An 18,455-nucleotide genomic window follows, 5' to 3' on the forward strand; every position below is an offset into this window, starting at 1 on the left:
AAGGCATCAAAGCCACAGAAGGAAAGAAAAATTATGAGACCTTGTTTGATATATAGTTTGGGCCCGTCTGTTAGATCTGTTAAAGGGATGTGTGTTACATTTTTGCAAGGTCACCATTCTTTTATCCCTAGGAAATGCCCAGTGAAGAAAAACTGTCTGTTGTTTTTGCTATTGACTGCTGGTGTTGGGCCTCCTTAACATTTAGCAAAGTGCCTTTTTGATTTTATAGATCTTCAGGGATAAATACTGTTCACAAAATCAAGATAAAATTTGTGATATGTATTACCTTTTACTTATGTTTGTTTTTTTCTTGAAGAGTAAGGCAGTCATTTTTGAAAAAAATTTCCTTCCCCCAACTTTTAGGTCTAACACTTGAGGAGTTTTTAAACATTATAAGGAAAAAGAAGGAAGCTCAGCTGTATCGGAATGAAATAAGACACATCTTCACAGCTTTTGACAGGCACTGTAAGTCTCTTCAAAGTGTTTTGAAATTAAAAATTGCTGTTAAAGAACTGTGAATGGGAACATATACTCAGTACATGAAATTAATATACTTGGAAGTTTCTTTTACTGTCCTCATTAGTTATTACCTTAGATGTTGGTGTGAAATTTTTTTCTCCACCGTGATTTTAATTTCTTGACATTTAAAGTTAACAGTTATATAATTGTACTTAGTGGTTATAATCCGGGCAACAAAAGGGCTAGCCATGTGGGGTTATAGGTCACGCACGAGCCACCTACACATGGCATCTCCTTCGGCTCCTGCTGTGACCCACATTTTCCTGGAGGAATTGTTTTCCCACACGAGGTGTGGCCGAGAGGAGTGACTTCAGGTCCCCTACACCCCATACATCTCAAACAGGATGAAAATACTCATGTAGTCCAGGTTCCGTATCTTGGCTGTCGTTATGGCTTCCCTCTCAATATGATCTATACTAATAAAAGGGTAATATGCTAATTAGACCGGGAGACTTTCTGGACGTCCTTCTGGACAAAGCCATGGTGGCGGGGCCAAGGCAGAGGTGGTTAGGGGTGATCAGGCCAGGAGGGGAGGCAGTTGGGCGTGATCAGGCCAGTGGGGGGGACAGTTGGGGGCGAGCAGGCCAGCAGGGGGAGCCAGTTAGGGGCAAGCAGGCCGGCGGGGGGGCAGTTGGGGGTAAGCAGGCCGGTAGGCCGAGTGGTTAGGGGTGATCAGGCAGGCAGGCAGGCAGGTGAGTGGTTAGGAGCCAGCAGTCCTGGATTGTGAGAGGGATGTCTGACTACCAGTCAGACATCCCATGAGGGGTCCCAAATTGGAGAGGATGCAGGCTGGGCTGAGGGACACTCCCCCTCCCCCGTGCATGAATTTCGTGTACCAGGCTACTAGTTATATTATAATTCTAATATCAAGCAAGAAAAAAAAAAGAAATTTGAAGAATAAATTGCTTTGGCAATTTACAAAGACTTGAACCTGATGCTGTTTACTGCAGTGTATGTCTCTACAGTCCTCTCCCTGGGACTCAGAGAGTCTGAGAATGATCGGGCTGGAAGTGGCCTTCCGGATTGCCCCGGACTGCACTGAGGGAGAGTACGACTGGATTTGTAAATTCTCCCAATGAGACAATCTCAGATTACCTAACATGTAAAATCGACCATACATTACTGTTCTTTTCCTAATAACATATTAAAGCATCATGCAGGTTTTATGGCTGATGTAACAGTTCATAGGGTTAATCGAGGTAAGTGAATGTTTACATTTTGTTTTCAAATAGATCGTGGATATTTAACTTTGGAAGATTTTCAAAAAGCATTCAAGCAGGTGGCTCCCAAGTTACCAGAAAGGATAACGCTCGAGGTTTTCAGGTAAGGCCCCCAAATCCTCACATGCACCCACCCCTTGATTTACCATTTCCTTTCACACGTTTCCAGTTATACAGGGAACACCTTTTTATGCTGATTTCCTTGCGAATGACCATTTTCATCTCACAGGATGCGATCATGACCCCGGAGAGAAATTATTTATAGTTAGCTCTCCATGCACCGATGTCCTCGATGCTGGGTGCTTCCCACCTGGGAGGTGTGTAAGAACGTTTGGTAGGGGTGGGAAAGGGACAGGAAGAGAGTGGAACTTGTTTGTGTGTTTATGTGTCGACCAGAAACAACGAAGCTTTAGTGTGTAACCTGGATGCTGGTGTTCTCCCATGGTCAGTATTTCATCAGACATGGGCTACGCATACTCTCCAGAGAGAAGAGTTGATATTGCTTAAAGGGGCCCCCCTGACTCCTGCTTGTCGCAGTGCATGCCTACGTGATAAAGTAGATTGGAAGGGTATATTATGTTACCTTTATGAACTAATTTGGACACAGTGGGCAAGTGGCTTGAAAGCAGTCTCTGTTAGGAAGCTGCCAATTGAAGGTACCATGCTGACATGAGAAAATAGCAGAGCTGCCTCTTCTGTGACTGCCAGTGTGAGCTCGTCATCACCTGTGGCCAGGTGTATCCATCAGGGCTCGGAACAGCAGCAGGAGCCAGAGACCCAGAATAGCACAGCCCAGGAAAGGCGGCAGTGTACTGCTCTCGCAGAAACACAGGCAGTCAGGGCCGATTCGATGGCAACATAGCCATGAACGACCCAGGGGCCTCCTTTCTTGTTCTGGCTGCCTCCACACCTGGCTTCGCCCTCCTGCTTCAAGGATTGCTTAAATTTCAGCCATCAAACTTGAACTGCAGCCACGTAGGAGGAAAGGGAATAGAAGATAGGCCCCTCCTTCTAAGGCAGTCGTCCCTATGACCATGACTCCGTTCCAAGGCCATGTGCAAAATGCCATCTTTGCTCTGCGCTGTCATGTGCCCTCTGAGTTTCTGATACTGAAGGAGAGAATGGCTACTGGGGTCCATCTGGCAGGTGTTCCCATTTGGGATAAAAATAATTTAATGGAATCTGACCAGCCGTCAGCCCTGCCCATTAGAAATGATCAAGTAGGTTATTTGAAATAAGGATTTGCACTCACTGTTATTGATAGTGACATATATGAAATTGTTTTGCTGTGTCATTCACAGGCAAGTCGTTGAGCAAACTATCGAAGGAGAGCAGTTAAAGACACATGCAGACGGTGCCATAGAACAGTTTTTCTTAGTTCAGTGGTCGGCAAACCGCGGCTCGCGAGCCACATGCGGCTCACAAGCCGCGGTTTGCCACTTTGTTGATTAATGAGTTTGCTGACCACTGTCATATACCCTTTACCTCTTTGCACACAATATGCCACAATTGCCTAATCCTCACAGCTTCCAACTACACGGTAACATTTAGTCTAGTCCAGTGGTCGGCAAACTCATTAGTCAACAGAGCCGCGGTTTGCCGACCGCTGGCTTAGTTGATTCTGGACCAGCGGGTTCTTTAAAATACAATGGAATCTTTGTACACACTTTGTGATGAGATGAATAATGAATGTCAATGTATTTCTACCACACAAGGTTGTTTTAACAAAAGAACAAAGAGTTGTTATTTTATTTTCCTTTTACTGAAAGACAGGTGTCCACATTTGCTGACCTTTCTGTGTTAAGTGGTTTCAGGAGGAGCTCATAGAAATGTTTTAACAATACACTTAAATATAGCCCTTCAAGGTATAAGCAGTGTTTTAACAGGGAGTGAGCGAGTACCTGCTTCCCCAAAGAAACCTGCGCTACCTGGAGAGCATTTTTGGAATTGGGTATTTGGAAATGTGATTTAAAAAAAAAAGGATGACCCGGCTGGCATGGCTCAGTGGTTGAGCATTGACCCATGAACCAGGAGGTCACTAGTTCGATTCCCAGGCATGTGTGGGTTGTGGGCTCGATCCCCGGTAGGAGGTGTGCAGGAGGCAGCCGATCAATGACTCTCTTCATTGATGTTTCTATCTCTCTATCCCTCTCCGTTCCTCTCTGAAATCAATAAAAATACATATTAAAAAAAGATGCATGTCACCTATTAAAACCCTTCACATCTGCATGTTTAATAAGTTGAAACTGGAATGTCCTAATCTGGTGGGGAAAAAAAAAATCTTACAATGTTTTATTGGTTTTAGGACACAGTTTTTAAAAATATAAACATTTAATAGCTTTCATAAGCTTTCAAGAGAGACTAATATTGGGGAAGGTGGACATTTACTTGCTGAATGTCAGTGAGCAGTAACGGAAGAAAAAATAATAATAAAAAACAACTTTAAATCTTTCCTTATCAGAGGTTGGACTCAAAACCAAGGGCTCAGTGCCATGGTGCTCTTTTCCATTCATATCTGCATACCTTCGTGACATGACTCTGACAGCCATTCAAACCAAGTGTTAAAACAAATTGCTCAACTACAAAGGATTAAACTGAGATGTTCAGAAATAATAACGGATATTAAATCATGTTCTTGATAAATATCATGAGTCATTTCTGTGGATAGTAGAAAGTTGTTTGCCATTAAATAAAATATTTGCATCTTCAATTCTTTAGAATTTCTATATTATGTTTTATAATGTGCACCTAAAAATAAATGTATTGCCTGGCTGGCATGGCTCAGTGGTTAAGCATCGGCCTATGAACCAGGAGGTCATGGTTAGATTCCTGGTCAGGGCACATGCCTGGGTTGCGGGCTTGATCCCCAATGTGGGGCATGCAGGAGGTAGCTGATCAATGATACTCACCATTGATGTCTGTCTCTCTCTCCCTCTCTCCCTCCCTTCCTCTCTGAAATCAATTAAACAAAAATAAATAAATGTATTCACAGGTCCATACAACTTATCTTTCCCAGGATTATGTGATCAACGCAGTTTGGGGAGCACTGCAATATACAACCTAGCAAGGCATTTTAGCTCATTGAACGTGCCCTGTTTAAACTCTCCTTTGTATTATTTTTTTTTTATAGCACTCCAGCCCTTAAGCCAGAATAAATGATGCATAATAGGTATTAAAGGAAGTGATGAAACCAAGGAAGGATAGTAAACTATGTCCTCCAAGTGTACATTGAAGTAGGCCGAAGAAACAGATGCCTAACTTGCACACATACGTCTGTTTCAGAGGTGCAAACAGGTTTCAAGGAAAAGAAAACCAGGGATGCCAAATCCCGTAATGTTCCTAAGGTTCGTTAGACACTTGCTCTTCGAGAAGCTTGAGTGGCATTTGACTTAATTGACGAGCACAATTGGGGTTCATTGCCCAGGTCCATGGTTACCCAGAAGCAAGCTGGTGTCTGAGGATCACTAAAGGAAGGCAGCTGGGGGTTAGGGACCGGGGAGCCTTCTCCTTAAAGCAGAATGGTCTGTGCTGTAACGCCTAGAGGGAGTTTTCATAATCTTCCATTCATGGGCTGCCAGATTCTCACCAAAGGAACTTCTAAAGATCAAGAGCCGTCTCTTTCAGAAGTGCTTGCCCATGTTGCACTTCCCTTTTACAAGCTAAACCAACAAAGCACAACAGTAAAACCAACCAGACAACTCTAAAAGACAGACGTGGGGCATAAGGCATCAGAGAAGCATTTCACTTTATAACTTGATAGAAACACTGGTGCGTCATTGATTAAACCCGAGGGCGTTCCAGGGACCAAATGAGAGACTTTGATCCGGTTTGTGAATTGCTGCCTGACTGCTTTGGTTATGTCTACCTTAGTGAGTTTTATCGTGAACGAAAGCAATGTCTTTTTAAATATCTATGGTCAGGGTCTGCGGCAGTCACATTCTGTTCTGCAATCATAACCTCTTTTGGTGTAATGTTACTTCTGTAGTTAAATGGATTCAGAGCTCACCTCCAGGCCTTGTGACGTCGCTTATGTGTAGCTGAAGTTGATCATAAGAACTACCTTCCCTGGTGCCTTTCACATTCAGAAATGTTTATCTGGCCGTTGTCCTTGAGTAAAGGCATATAATGGATTGAGCATTAACACTTTCACATCATGTTCTGTTTCTTTAAGAACACCGGTTATGCTTCTGTTGGAAGTCCTTTTAAATTTTTTGTTAACTTCTGTTTCATTTGTTTGTTTTGCTCACGCCTCTTAGCATATTTTCCTCGGTGTCTATTCTCCCGCATGCTGCATCTAATGTGGCATGTCCCCTCCAGTTACAGTTTATTTTTCTCTGACATTTCTTTCTTGAGCTACATCTGTTATTCTTTTGGTTATTTTGCTGTATCTTGTTATTTTATATTTCCCCTAAGGTTTTCTGTATCTACTTTCAACTCTTGTTTTATGGAGGTGCTTGCTTTATTGGGAGAAGCAGTGATTTTTGAGATTTTATTTTTAATGGGTGATTGCTTGGGGCCTGCTGTTACAGCTTTTTATGTTTAAATTAAGGATAGCAAGTTTCCTACCGAAGGAAGGGTTTTGAGGAACAAGTTACTTTCTTAAAAAAAGAGATGATATCTTGTGTAGAAAACAAACACAGAAAAGTTGGTACTAGCGTGTTATTTCTAAGATATAAAACGTTTAATATTTGGATTTCAAAATTTGAGATTCCTTTCAGTGTTTAAAACATAATTTCCACGTAGAGCCCATAACCCGGATTTGTGTATTTGTATTCTCAAAGAACAGAGTGTGTTTGTGTAATGGAAACAGCTTTTTTTTTACCCACCACCCATGGCAGAAGTTCAAGCGGTATGTGAACTGACAATACTATTTATACAATAGAATTAATGTGAGATAATAGGCTGTTTCTAGCACAGAAAGGTTGAAACAAACAAAAATACCGTTCCTTTTTAAAAAATATATTTTTATTGATTTCAGAGAGGAAAGGAGAGGAAGTGAGAGAGAGAGAGAGAGAGAGAGAGAGAGAGAGAGAGAGAGAAACATCAATGACTGGCTCCCTTCTGCACGCCCCCTACTGGGGATCGAGCCCACAAGCTGGGCATGTGCCCTTGACCGGAATTGAACCCGGGACCCTTCAGTCTGCAGGCTGACGCTCTATCCACTGAGCCAAACCAGCCAGGGCCCTTTTTTTAAATATTAATAGAACTTGCTGAAAACTTTATAGTGCTATCTTTTTAAAAAAAGATTCAAAATCTTTCACGACGAATGGGTTTAAGTTAAATGTATTTAACTTGGCTAACATCTGGTTACTTTTCTAAACTCCTCCTTCATTAGTCCCATATTCCTGTGTTGTCCTTGGCCTGGTGCTTGTTCCTGTGGATGTGTGATGTGTATTTAAACTTTGTTCTGTTTCCCTTGCTGACCGTGCCTTTGTCTACTTCCTATCTGTCCAAGGTAGACCTGTCTCCTCAAGGTCCTGCTTAATAGAGCCCCTTTGTCCTTTACATTGAACATTCTCCTCTCCTTTCTCTAAATTTTTATTGTACTTACTAGAAGCCCAGTGCACAGATTCGGCACTGGTGGGGTCCCATGGCCTGGCCTGAGGGATCAGGCCGAAACCGGCTCTCCGACATCCCCCGAGGGGTCTCGGATTGCAAGAGGGTGGAGGCCAGGCCGAGGGACCTGACCGGTGCACAATCGGGGCCGGGCAGGAACTGGGGGAGGGCTCCAGGGCGTGTCCAGCTGGTCTTGCCCAGTCCTCATTAGCCGGACCCCAGCAGCAAGCTAACCTATTGGTCAGAGTATTTGCCCCCTAGCGGTCAGTGTGCATCATAGCGACTGGTCGAACGGTTGAACAGTCGGACACTTAGCATATTAGGCTTTTATTATATAGGATGGTTGTGTATTTTTTTCAATCCCTTACCTGGTAAACAAAAATACTGTGTTGAGGATTATCTCCGTAGACTGCTACAAGTTCCTTGAGTTTATGAGCTTATCTACAGCGTTCACTGTTCCAGCGTATTGCTTTATGCATTGTAGTTACTTAATAAGTAAATGGTGTTGGTCCCTTGTCACTCTACATACCCAGTGATGGTAAAATTCTCACTTACAGTTTCCTCTATAATTAATTTACTTCTTATCAACGAAGAAAGAGGACATTAAAATGCAGTCAGGAGCTTTATAACCACACATGGCTTTGCTTCCCATTTTTCTCTTTCTACGTGGGATTTTTATGCATCCATCTCTGATGGCCCCTTTTGCTTTATTTGGGGGACATTTTCTGCTCATGATTTAGCCTCTGCTGTCATCAGGAAGCTGGCTTAATGTTCTCTCCTGACTTTGCCTGCCAGCAGTGCCCTGTTATACATCTGGCTGGCGTTTTCCTCTGAGAGGATGTTTCCTCCACGCCGGGAGCCTTCTCCATCGCATGTAAGCACTGAGATTTGCACCTTCCCACTCCCTGGCCCGTCAGGCAGGGTTCTGAGTGTACAGGCGGGTTGTCAGATATTAATGGAACGCAGAAATACTGAGGCACCAAAGTGTTCTCCAGGCCCGACAGGAGGCATTTAAGTTATAGCTGATATTTCTGGGGTAAAAATTCCATTCTTCATGCTATGTGGGAAAGGCAGAAAACATAGAACATATACTTCTCCTTTTTGGGGTATTAAAATTCTTGACAGAGCATCGTGACTTGTAGACTGATGCGTTTTCAGTGTCAGTGTCAATGTGGGTGGGGCTTAGGCAGTTTTATTTATTTAGTTAGTTAAGTTGATCCTCACCTGAAGATATTTTTTCCCATTGGGTTTTTAGAGAGACTGGAAGGGAGGGGGAGAGAGGGAGAAAGAGAGAAACATCGATGTGTCATTGATTGGTTACCTCCCGCATGCACTGTGGGGCTGGGTACAAGGCTGGGATTTAACCTGCAACCCAGGCACGTGCCCTTGACCAGGTATCCAACCCGAAACCCTTAGGTTCACAGGCCGATACTCTAACCACTGAGCAAAACCAGCCAGGGTGGCTTAGGGAGTAATGGATAGTGTCTTGGCAGAAAGTTCATATATGCTTTATATTGCAGCCATTATAAAAGGAAGGATTGTCAAGAGCTTGGATAAGAGGAACGAACAGACTCTTCTGTTATGCTGCATGGAAGGGAGTCTTAATGAGCCCAGGGTCCTATAGGAAAGTGATCTAAGGTAGCATTTATTTTTGCAAATCATTTGCATCTCTTTTTGAGTGTTATTCCTCACTGCGTTCAGTTCCTAGGATTCCTTCCTTTCTGCCGGCAGCTGACTTGTTAAACAGCATTTTCTCGGACAGTCTGTAACAAGAGAATTTCCCAGTTATTATTTTATGCACCAGAATGATTCTCTTATCAGTGTAGTCATGGGACCTCAACAAAATCGCAGTTATTATAGTGAGGGCCTGCTTTGGTGAATACGATTTCTGATCTGGAAGTATCTACACACTTCTGTCTATAGAAAAGTATAAAGAAACGACTAGAAATCCTCTCTCGTTCTTTGTAAGCACACGTAGCCGGCACCAGCTCTACCTGGTGTGTGAGTGTAATGGCCAAAGAAGGAGCCTTCTTGAGTTTCCAATTTTTATTTCATGAATTTGTGTATTTTCTCTGCAATGGTAATGCTTTCGTTTTCATTTCAACTGTTTTGTTTTAAAATTTTATTATCTTCAGGTGAGGATCTAATTGTCAGAGATCCCCTTTTCTATTTACCCTTTTGCATGCGATCACCGTGGATGTGTGCAGCTTTTCGAGGTGACCTCAGAATGTCCTTCCTCTCACATGTAACATATTGAATAAAACTGTACTTTAAAAACCCAGCTACAGAAACAATCACAGTCTAATCATTTCAAGAAAATGTTTGTGTTTCAGAGGGTTCTTAATCCATATTGCTCTTTGGACAAAAATGATAGCCTTGTGTTTGAGGATAATCCTTTTACCAGCATAAACTTTAGAACTGGTGATGCAGGAATTAAAGCTCAGAAACTGGACCAGAAAATGCGTAGAGAACAATAATGACTTCATTACATCGATTTGCAAATAGAATGTGTTATTTTGATTTCTTCAGTTAAGCTAACTTAGTCCATGTTACCCAGGATATGTTATTTCAACTCTTTCATATTTGGGATGTCCAGGTATTGTATTCCTCTCTATGGTCAACCCATTCAGATGTCCATTCTACTCCTCCTTCAAGGCCCTGATGTTAAGATATTTTTCTTGAAAGCTGGCCCTATCCACTACTTTCCAACCCTCCAAGAGGAAATCGACTCCAGCTTTGGCTTTAAACTCCCAATCTGTCACAAATAGCTTTCTTGTTTATGCTTATGCACAGGTATTGGCGAACCCATATTATTTCCAGTACCAGAATGTGAGCTTAACATAAGCAGGCACACGAGGGTATGCATCATCACGCTCCCCGCAGCGCCGTTTTGTACGTGTCGAATAGTGACTCCATTTTATGTAAATGAGCGGCTTATGTAGTGAACACGCTTTTTGTGATGTATCTTTGTTATACTCTCCAAATGCCACACTATCGCCATGTTAAGGTCACGAGGTGCAGTGAGCCCCAGGGCCTATGTATCGAGAGACTCGCGTTCTAGTCCCAGCTCAGCTACTTCCCTGACTTCCCGCAAATCTCCGAGCCTCTCCGGCCTGCACTGTCCGCATCTCGGAAATGAGGGTGTCATCTTCCTGGGTCTGGCAGGCTTTTTTATTTTCTCTGCGTTTCACAGATTTTACTCAGCATCCACCCCAGCGTGAATACAGATGTGCTCTGTCGGTGTGGCAATGCCCGCTCTCCAGAGGACACTGCCGGGTCTGACAGCCACCCAGCCCAGGGTGTAGGATTTGAGATGTCACTGTAACAGGTGTTATGGCCGGTGTATCCCATCTCTCGTCTGCATATGTGGTTGAATACGCTGTTCTCGCTGTGGTAGCACCCAGGCTGTTTTTCTCTTAATCCACCTGTCACACGAGAAACGGCTGCCGTGGTGCCTTTCTTATGACCTAATGTTGCTGACCCTTTCAGTCACCCTTGAAGTTATTAATGGCCGCACATCATGAATGTATTCATGCCATTTTCCTTTCTACAAGAAGGAATCCATTTCTTAACGTTTTTCTTTTGTAGTTGATAGGTAACTCGAGGTGAGAATTTTGATGAAATTGTGTGTTGTGTTTATAAAATAAGAAAAACGTGTACGGCCCTAGCTGCTTGGCTCAGTGGATAAAGCGTCAGCCTGCGGACTGAAGGGTCCCAGGTTCGATTCCGCCCAAGGGCATATGCCTGGGTTGTGGGCTCGATCCCCAGTATGGGGCGTGCAGGAGGCAGCCGATCAATGGTTCTCTCTCATCATTGATGTTTCTATCTTTCCTTCTCCCTTCCTCTCTGAAATCAATAAAGAAATATATATTTTTAAAGAAATGTGTACGTAATAGGATAAATTTCTATTTTGTATGTGATTTTTAAATTAACATTGTTTTCAATGTCAAGAAAAAAAATAGGGTCAGAATGAAGCGTTACATTTCAAAGTTTTGGTTATTCTCTGAACATATAGCCTAAAATCAGAACCAAAGATTACCAGGACCGGGTGTGTCTGTGACAGGCTGACCTGTGGCTTTGCTACCTCGTGTCTAGCCATCTTGTCTACCTGCCTCCTCTACAGGCACTCTCCTCCACTCGGCTACCTTGAATAGATAAATTCTTGTCATTCAAAGAGGCTCCAGAGACCAGCATCAGCCCAGCAGGGAGCTTGTTAGCAATGCCCAATCTCAGGCCTCACTCCCAACTACTGAATCAGATGTGTTCACTTTAATGCGATCCTTGGGCAATCCATCTGCACATTAAAGTTTGAAAAGCACTGGTTACCCTTCTAGTTAAATTTTGGATAGTGACAGTAATTTAGCATTACTGTTTTTGTGTTTTCTAAAATATGTTTTTATTGATTTTAGAGAGAGGGAGCGAGACAGAAACATCGATGAGAGAGAAACAGAAACATTGATGAGAGAGAAACATCAACATCCATCAGTTTTCTCCTGCACATCCCCCACTGGGGATCGAGCCCGCAACTAGGGCATGTGCCCTGACTGGGAATTGAACCAGCGACCTTGTGGTGCCTGGGACGACACTCAACCACTGAGCCACAGTGGCTGGGCTTTAGCATTACTTTTTTTTTTTTAATTTTAATTTTATTGATTTCAGAGAGAGAGAGAGAGAGAGAGATAGAGAGAGAGAGAGAGAGAGGGAGAAAGAAACATCCATGAGGAGAGAGAATCATGGACTGGCTGCTTCCTGCATGCCCCCTACTGGAGGGGACCGAGTCTGCAACCTGGGCATATGCCCTTGACCGGGAATCGAACCCGGGACCCTTCAGTCCGCAGGCTGACGCTCTAACCACTGCAACACCGGCTAGGGCAGCATTACTTTTTGATGTTACTCCTTAACTTCAGTAGCTCTTCATTGCCTACCTGATAACGTCTAGATTCCTCAGCCTGACTTACAAGGACTCTGCACACAGACCTGGCATGCCTTTTTAGCAATTCTCCTAGCATTTCCACGCATACCACAATCCACTTCCCTCCCCCCTCTCAAAAATTCTACTCCCTCCTCTGACGTACTTGCTCTATACTGATCCTGTCTCATTTCTCTTGTAGCATTTTTGCTCATGCCAGGTTCACTTCCCTCTCTTCTCTTTCTCTGACTTCCCATCCACATACCTAAATGGTGTCCATGCCTTAGAGCTTCGCCTTCCCGGATCACTCCAGCCCACATCAGCTCTCTTCTTCCTTAGCACTCCAGCAGCACTGGCCACATTGATGCATCTAGCAACAGTAGCCACAGTGACACTGGCAGCTGGCATTTACTGAGTGTTTAGTATGTACCAGACACTGCGCTGAATGGATCCTCCTCATGGGTTAGGGTCTGTCCCCATTTTACAGATGAGGAAAAAGCCCGCAGAGGTCAAAGGACTTGTCCAAGGTCACCAGCTGGTGAGTAGTGGAAACAAGTTTCATACTCAGGCAGGCTTGTGCTCTTAATTCCCTTCTAACTGTGTGTGTGTGTGTGTGTGTGTGTGTTTTGTTTGTTGTTGTTAATCGTCACCCAAGGATATATTTCCCATCAATTTTTTTTGTTGTTGTTGTTTTTTTGTTAGAGAGTGTGGGAGGGAGGCAAGAGAGAGAGAGAGAGAAACATCGATATGAGAGAGACACATCAATTGGTTGCCTCCTGCATGTACCCTTACTGGGGCCAGGGATTGAACCTGCAACCCAGATAGATGACCTGACCGGGAATTGAACCTGTGACCCTTCAGTGGGTGGGCCCCTTCTCACTTACTTTAACAGTATAGATGTCTGGAGAGTGGGAACCATGTCTTTTTATGCCCTTGGCATGTTCTCTCTGCCCAGAGATGCTCCTGAGAAGCCAGTTGCGTAATCATATAGCTTTCCCCTGTTCATATGAATTGGTTTGGTTTGATGGTTATATTTGAGATTTCAGTGGGTTATCTGCAATATAAACAAAAGGAACTGTTTACAGAAAATGTATGAAAGGGAGCTGATGCAACATTTGTATCCCATAAACTAGCAGGCATCCCAGTTGGGGCTGCTTGATGGGAAGCCGTGTGTTATGCATGTTGCCTGTGGAAGTCTTAACACAGTGGCAACATATTTTGCCAAATACACTGGAAAAACAAAACCTATTTAAAATCAATAAGTAGGTTTTTATCATTTTAACTGGGGTGGGGTGCTAACCTGAATCCACAATTGTCTCTTTGTAAGGCAGGATTATGCTTTGATTCGCTTGGAACGCCCTTTGCATCAGCTGCGGGGTTCAGCATGGTGTTTTATCGTTCTCGGCTTGCTCACATTGCCTGCTTGTCTCCCCTCCTTGGTTGCAACCTGCTGCTGGAGAAAATCAGGGCGAAATAGTAATTAAATGCACTGCAGACCGCGTGTGGAGCCTACTGGTTCCTGCTCTTTCCCTCGCCCCTGCCTGTCTTCAGGAGAGACAGGACAGGCACCAATACTAACGCCCTTTACCTTTCCCCACTCTCTCCTGCCCATCACTCACCTCTATGCCCCTCCCACTCCTGGGACTTAGAATTTCACAAGCCCAGAACCAGATACAGGTGGCTGATCCTGGCTGCTGGTTCATGTTGGACCCATGGTTCTCCCTGCTTTCTCCTCCCCACCCCCACCTCTGTTCTCCTTCACTCTCTCCTCCTTGTCTTCACTATGACCTCGACCTTGGCTTTTTTTTAAAAAAAATATATAGTTTTATTGATTTCAGAGAGGAAGGGAGAGGGAGAGAGAGAGATAGAAACATCATTGATGAGAGAGAATCTTTGATTGGCTGCCTCCTGCATGCCCCACACTGGGGATTGAGCCTGCAACAACCACTGAGCCACGCCAGCCAGGCGGGGCCTGAGCTTTGAACTGGGCTCCGGTAGTTGAACGTGCTCTGTGCCAATCGGAGACCTGAAGCGAGCTTACCACATGCCTTTCTGCAGTGCATCTACCTCCTCCCCAAACACGCATACCACAATCCATTTCCCTCTCCCCCTCGCAGCAAGTGTGACGTCTGAGAGATCTGTGAGCTCTGTATCTACCTTTTGGGATCTTGTTGCTTAGATCCCCTGTTGCCAACCTCGACCCAGAATGGGACCAACCTCTCAGTCCAGGCAGAAACTGTTGTGCCTACTTGACCAAAGAGTTTGGACTCCCCGAGCCCATCTTCTGTGCACAGTTCCCCAGCCCCGGTCCTGTGTGATTCCGAATGCTTCCCTTTCCGTGCTGAGGCCTGGCACACCTGTCCCTCGGGTCATGTCATACACTGTTGCCGTCCAGGAGAACCGTCACTCACCTGTCCTTGGTTCCTTATTTCCGGGTTGGCAAATAGTTGGCATGTGTGCCATCACAGTCTGCTCCTGGGCCTGTGGCCTGCACTCTTCTGATGAGCCTCAGGATCCTTCTCGAGATCACAACCCAAGTCAGTTCATTAGCTTTGTCACACACGATGGGATCGGCTTGCTCCCTGTCACAGTTGTACCAAACCTTTCCCACTGCTGTGCATTGCATGTGACCTTGCCTTCTGCTTCGCTGACAGGGTCATGGACTCTGCCTGGGTCTCCTTTACTGGCTCTTTTGATTTAAGAATACCACTGCCTCGCCCTGGCTTGTGTGATTCGGTTGAGCGTCATTCCAGGAACCGGAAGGTTGCCGGTTTGATTCCCGGTCAGGGAACATACCTGGGTTACAGGCTCGATCTCTGGTAAGGAGTGTGCAGGAGGCAGCCAATCAGTGTTTCATTCTCACATTGATGTTTCTCTCTCTCTCTCTCTCTCTCTCTCCTCTCTCTCTCTCTCTCTCTCTCTCTCTCTCTCTCTCCCTCCCTCCCTCCCTCTCCCTCTCCCTTCCTCTCTCTCTAGAAATCAATAAAAAATTGTTTTGAAAAAAGAATACCACTGCCTAATAACAATAGTACAGTAGATGGAATTTACAGTTAAAATGTCTAAGTACACTTGACATTAAGTGTCATTCAGGAATCAAGTTAAAGAATGTATTTAGGAAGAAAAATACAAGTTAAAAAAATGCTTGTCTTGACCCAAGTCCTCTTCTTGTTAGGGTTCCTGGTAACCCATTTGTGATTTCAAGCAGAAATCTTCTCTGACTTGGAGTTGGCAGATCAAGGCTCTCTGCCAAGGAGGGAGGGGGCAGTAGAAGTCTCACACTTGTTCCCTTTTTGCAGAAATTCAACTGTTTGATGGAGAAAGTATTCAGTGAATGCAGGAATGAACGAGTAAATGCATAAACAAACGAGCAAAGGAATAGAATGAGGTTGAGCAAAGTTTGCATGTTCAAAGTATGTAGTATTAAATTGGGTAGAGCAGCTGCTAGCCCTTAATTTTATCTGGGCCTATTACAGATTGTCTTCTTCCCTGGGTTTTCAGTTGCAGATTTAGACTCAGAGGCTTTTAAAACATATGAACCTGACCACGCATTTGTATAGAGATTTAAACTGCTATAATTATAAAGTTACTATAGTAGTTTTATACTCTACTAGAGGCCCAATGCATGAAATTAATGCAAGAGTAGGCCTTCCTTCCCTCAGCTGCCGGCACCGGCTTCCCTCTGGCACCCGGGACCCAGGCTTCCTTCCCAGCCCTGGCTTCCTCCGGAAGGTCGTCCAGAAGGACGTCTGGTCTAATTAGCATATTACGCCTTTTTTATTACAGATGAGAAAACTTGCTAACAGAACCCTGCCATCAGGGTCAAATTCAGTTAACTGGATGGAACCTTTTTCTTCTCTTGTACATTGTGTAGTAGAGAAGTTTCTGCAAATTTTTACAGTGTAGAATCATTCTGCTGGTTACAAATTTGTCCTGATAACAAGTGGCTGGATGTACTTTTCATAGACATCTTGTATCCACAACTGGGTTGTTTTTTGGGGAAATTGGACTTCTTCAGGAATACTTATTCTCACAGATGGATTTATTGTACAGAGATCAGTTTTGAGCCCCCAGGGCTCAGTTGTGCTGTATACCGCTCTCCGTTGCCAGATATGGTTCAATTAAACAGGGAAGAAGGATAAAAGGCAACATATAGCCACACCTCAAATGGTAGACTCCACCTTTGAGTCCGGAATCTTGGTGGAAAAGGCTCAAAATTCTTGAAATGTGAAATTGCTTCTTCATTTTGATTTCCAATTAAATTAATGTCTTGCATAGACACTGTGGGCTAACATAGTATTCCGTACCATTTACCTTGCTCTCTTTCTCTCTTAGTTTCTAATTTTCATTATAGTTCTTATTAGTCCTTGCTTTTGGAGTGTGAGCTTATGGTCGAATAAATCAAATTAGCTTTAGTGAGTAGATTTCGTTGTCTCTAATGACTTACTAACCGAACTATACCTTCTTATGTGAAAAAGCCAAAGTGGATTGTTATTTATTTGACTGACAAGGCAAGTCATTTCTAATTTTATTTAGAGACGGAAATAAATTACTTTGCTGTAAATTAATTGTGAAATAAATGTATGATCCTCTCTTAACGAACAAAGCAGATGGGAGAGCCAAGCAAGTGTGCAGTAGATCCAGTCCACCAGTTGGTGGTGCTAAAAAACTCTGATAAGAAATTAATTGGGAGGAGAGGAGGCTCACCTGGAGCGTTTCCTAATAAATGTTATTAGTTTTTGAAAAATTAGAACTGAAAATATATGCCCAAATTATTGCATCTTCTAAGCTTAGGAACCACCCCAAATCTCTCTGATGAACAGCAGAATACATTTCTAAACGGTAAAGATGTCATTGGCTCTCGTCCTGTTCATCTTTTGGAAACTGCATGTTGTGTAGCATCTGGCTCCATCCGGGAAATGGCCGTCAGCCTGTGGCCTGGGGAATGGAGGTGCGGGCAGTAACGTATTCCTGGTCCTATTTAGGTGCCGGGCTTAGATGGGAGAAATGCCGATTCTTGTTAGTACTCTTTTTTCACTACTGATGTGCTTTTTAGGGGCTGGATTTGTTTATGAAACCCTTTTTGGCCCATTGTTTTCAGCGCCCGAGAGGTCCAAATAGAGCAGTAGTCTGTTGGTTGAATGTGTCCGGAGAGGCACTCAGGGCCTCGGACTCAGGGAGAGCGGGTTTTGAATTTCCCTACCTATTTCGTAACTGTCAGTCACTTACATAAATTCCTTACAGCCCAGTTTCCCCAGTGCGTAAAAGGGGAACAGTCACAGCTTTCCCCAGAGTTGGCGTAGGCGTTAGATGAGGGTCACGAGTGCTCTTTGGATCTTGTTTACCCCTCATTCCCTGTTTGAAGCAGAGACTGCGGCTCAGATATATATATTTTAAATCCTCACTTGAGGATAAGTTTTATTGATTTTAGAGAGAGAGGAAGGGCGGGGGAGGGAGAGAGAAACATCATGTAGGAGAGAAACATTGGTTGCCTCCTGTACCCGCCCTGACCAGGGATTGAACCCGAAACCTGGGTATGTGCCCTGATCAGGGAATCGAACCTGCGACCCTTCGGTGCATGGGACAATGCTCTAATGCAGTGGTAGGCAAACTGCGGCTCACGAGCCACATACGGCTCGCGACGCGGTTTGCCGCTCTGTTGACTAATGAGTTTGCCGACCACTGCTCCAACCAACTGAGCCACACCAGCCAGGGCAGTGGCTCCTTATTTTGGGGCCCGCACCATACCCCCAGGCGTGGACCGGGTCTTAGGACAATGACTTGTGCTTCACTAGTGGAAAGATCTTTCTAGGTTGTAAAGTTCCACACAGATTTTGTAAGGACTCAGACTCACAAAAGAGATACCTAGTTATATCTGCCTGTCTGTCCTGGAGATATTTATGTGTTGGCCTGAACCTGACTAAACATTGAAAATTGAGGAAGGGAATGCATGATTGCTGAAGGGCGGAGCGAAGGTATTACTCAGAGTTTGTCCACTCGTTTACTTGTTCCACCCACTTATACTGAGCATCACTGTTCCAAAGATGACACCAGGGGCGCCTCAGCTCGCCTCTGAGAGCTGCGGACTTGAAGAAGCAGGTGCTTCGCCCTAACCGGTTTGGTTCAGTGGAGAGAGCGTCAGCCTGAAGACGGAAGGGTCCCAGGTTCGATTCTGGGTTGCGTTCTCGACCCCCAGTAGGGGGCATACAGGAGGCAACCGATCAGTGATTCTCATTGATGTCTATCTAACTGGG

General features: G+C 44.3%; 1 protein-coding gene across 1 annotated transcript in view; it reads left to right on the forward strand.

The window, feature by feature from the left end:
* Nucleotides 1-18,455, forward strand: part of EFCAB11 (EF-hand calcium binding domain 11) — a 134,051-nt gene that overhangs the window by 21,495 nt on the left and 94,101 nt on the right. Inside the window, exons 4-5 of the mRNA XM_080672947.1 lie at nucleotides 364-465; nucleotides 1,752-1,842. Coding sequence (XP_080529073.1) covers nucleotides 364-465; nucleotides 1,752-1,842 — 193 coding nt within the window. The remainder of the gene's footprint in view (nucleotides 1-363; nucleotides 466-1,751; nucleotides 1,843-18,455) is intronic.

The sequence above is a fragment of the Plecotus auritus genome, assembly GCF_963455305.1.
Source record: "Plecotus auritus genome assembly, chromosome: 1".
Lineage (NCBI taxonomy): Eukaryota > Metazoa > Chordata > Mammalia > Chiroptera > Vespertilionidae > Plecotus > Plecotus auritus.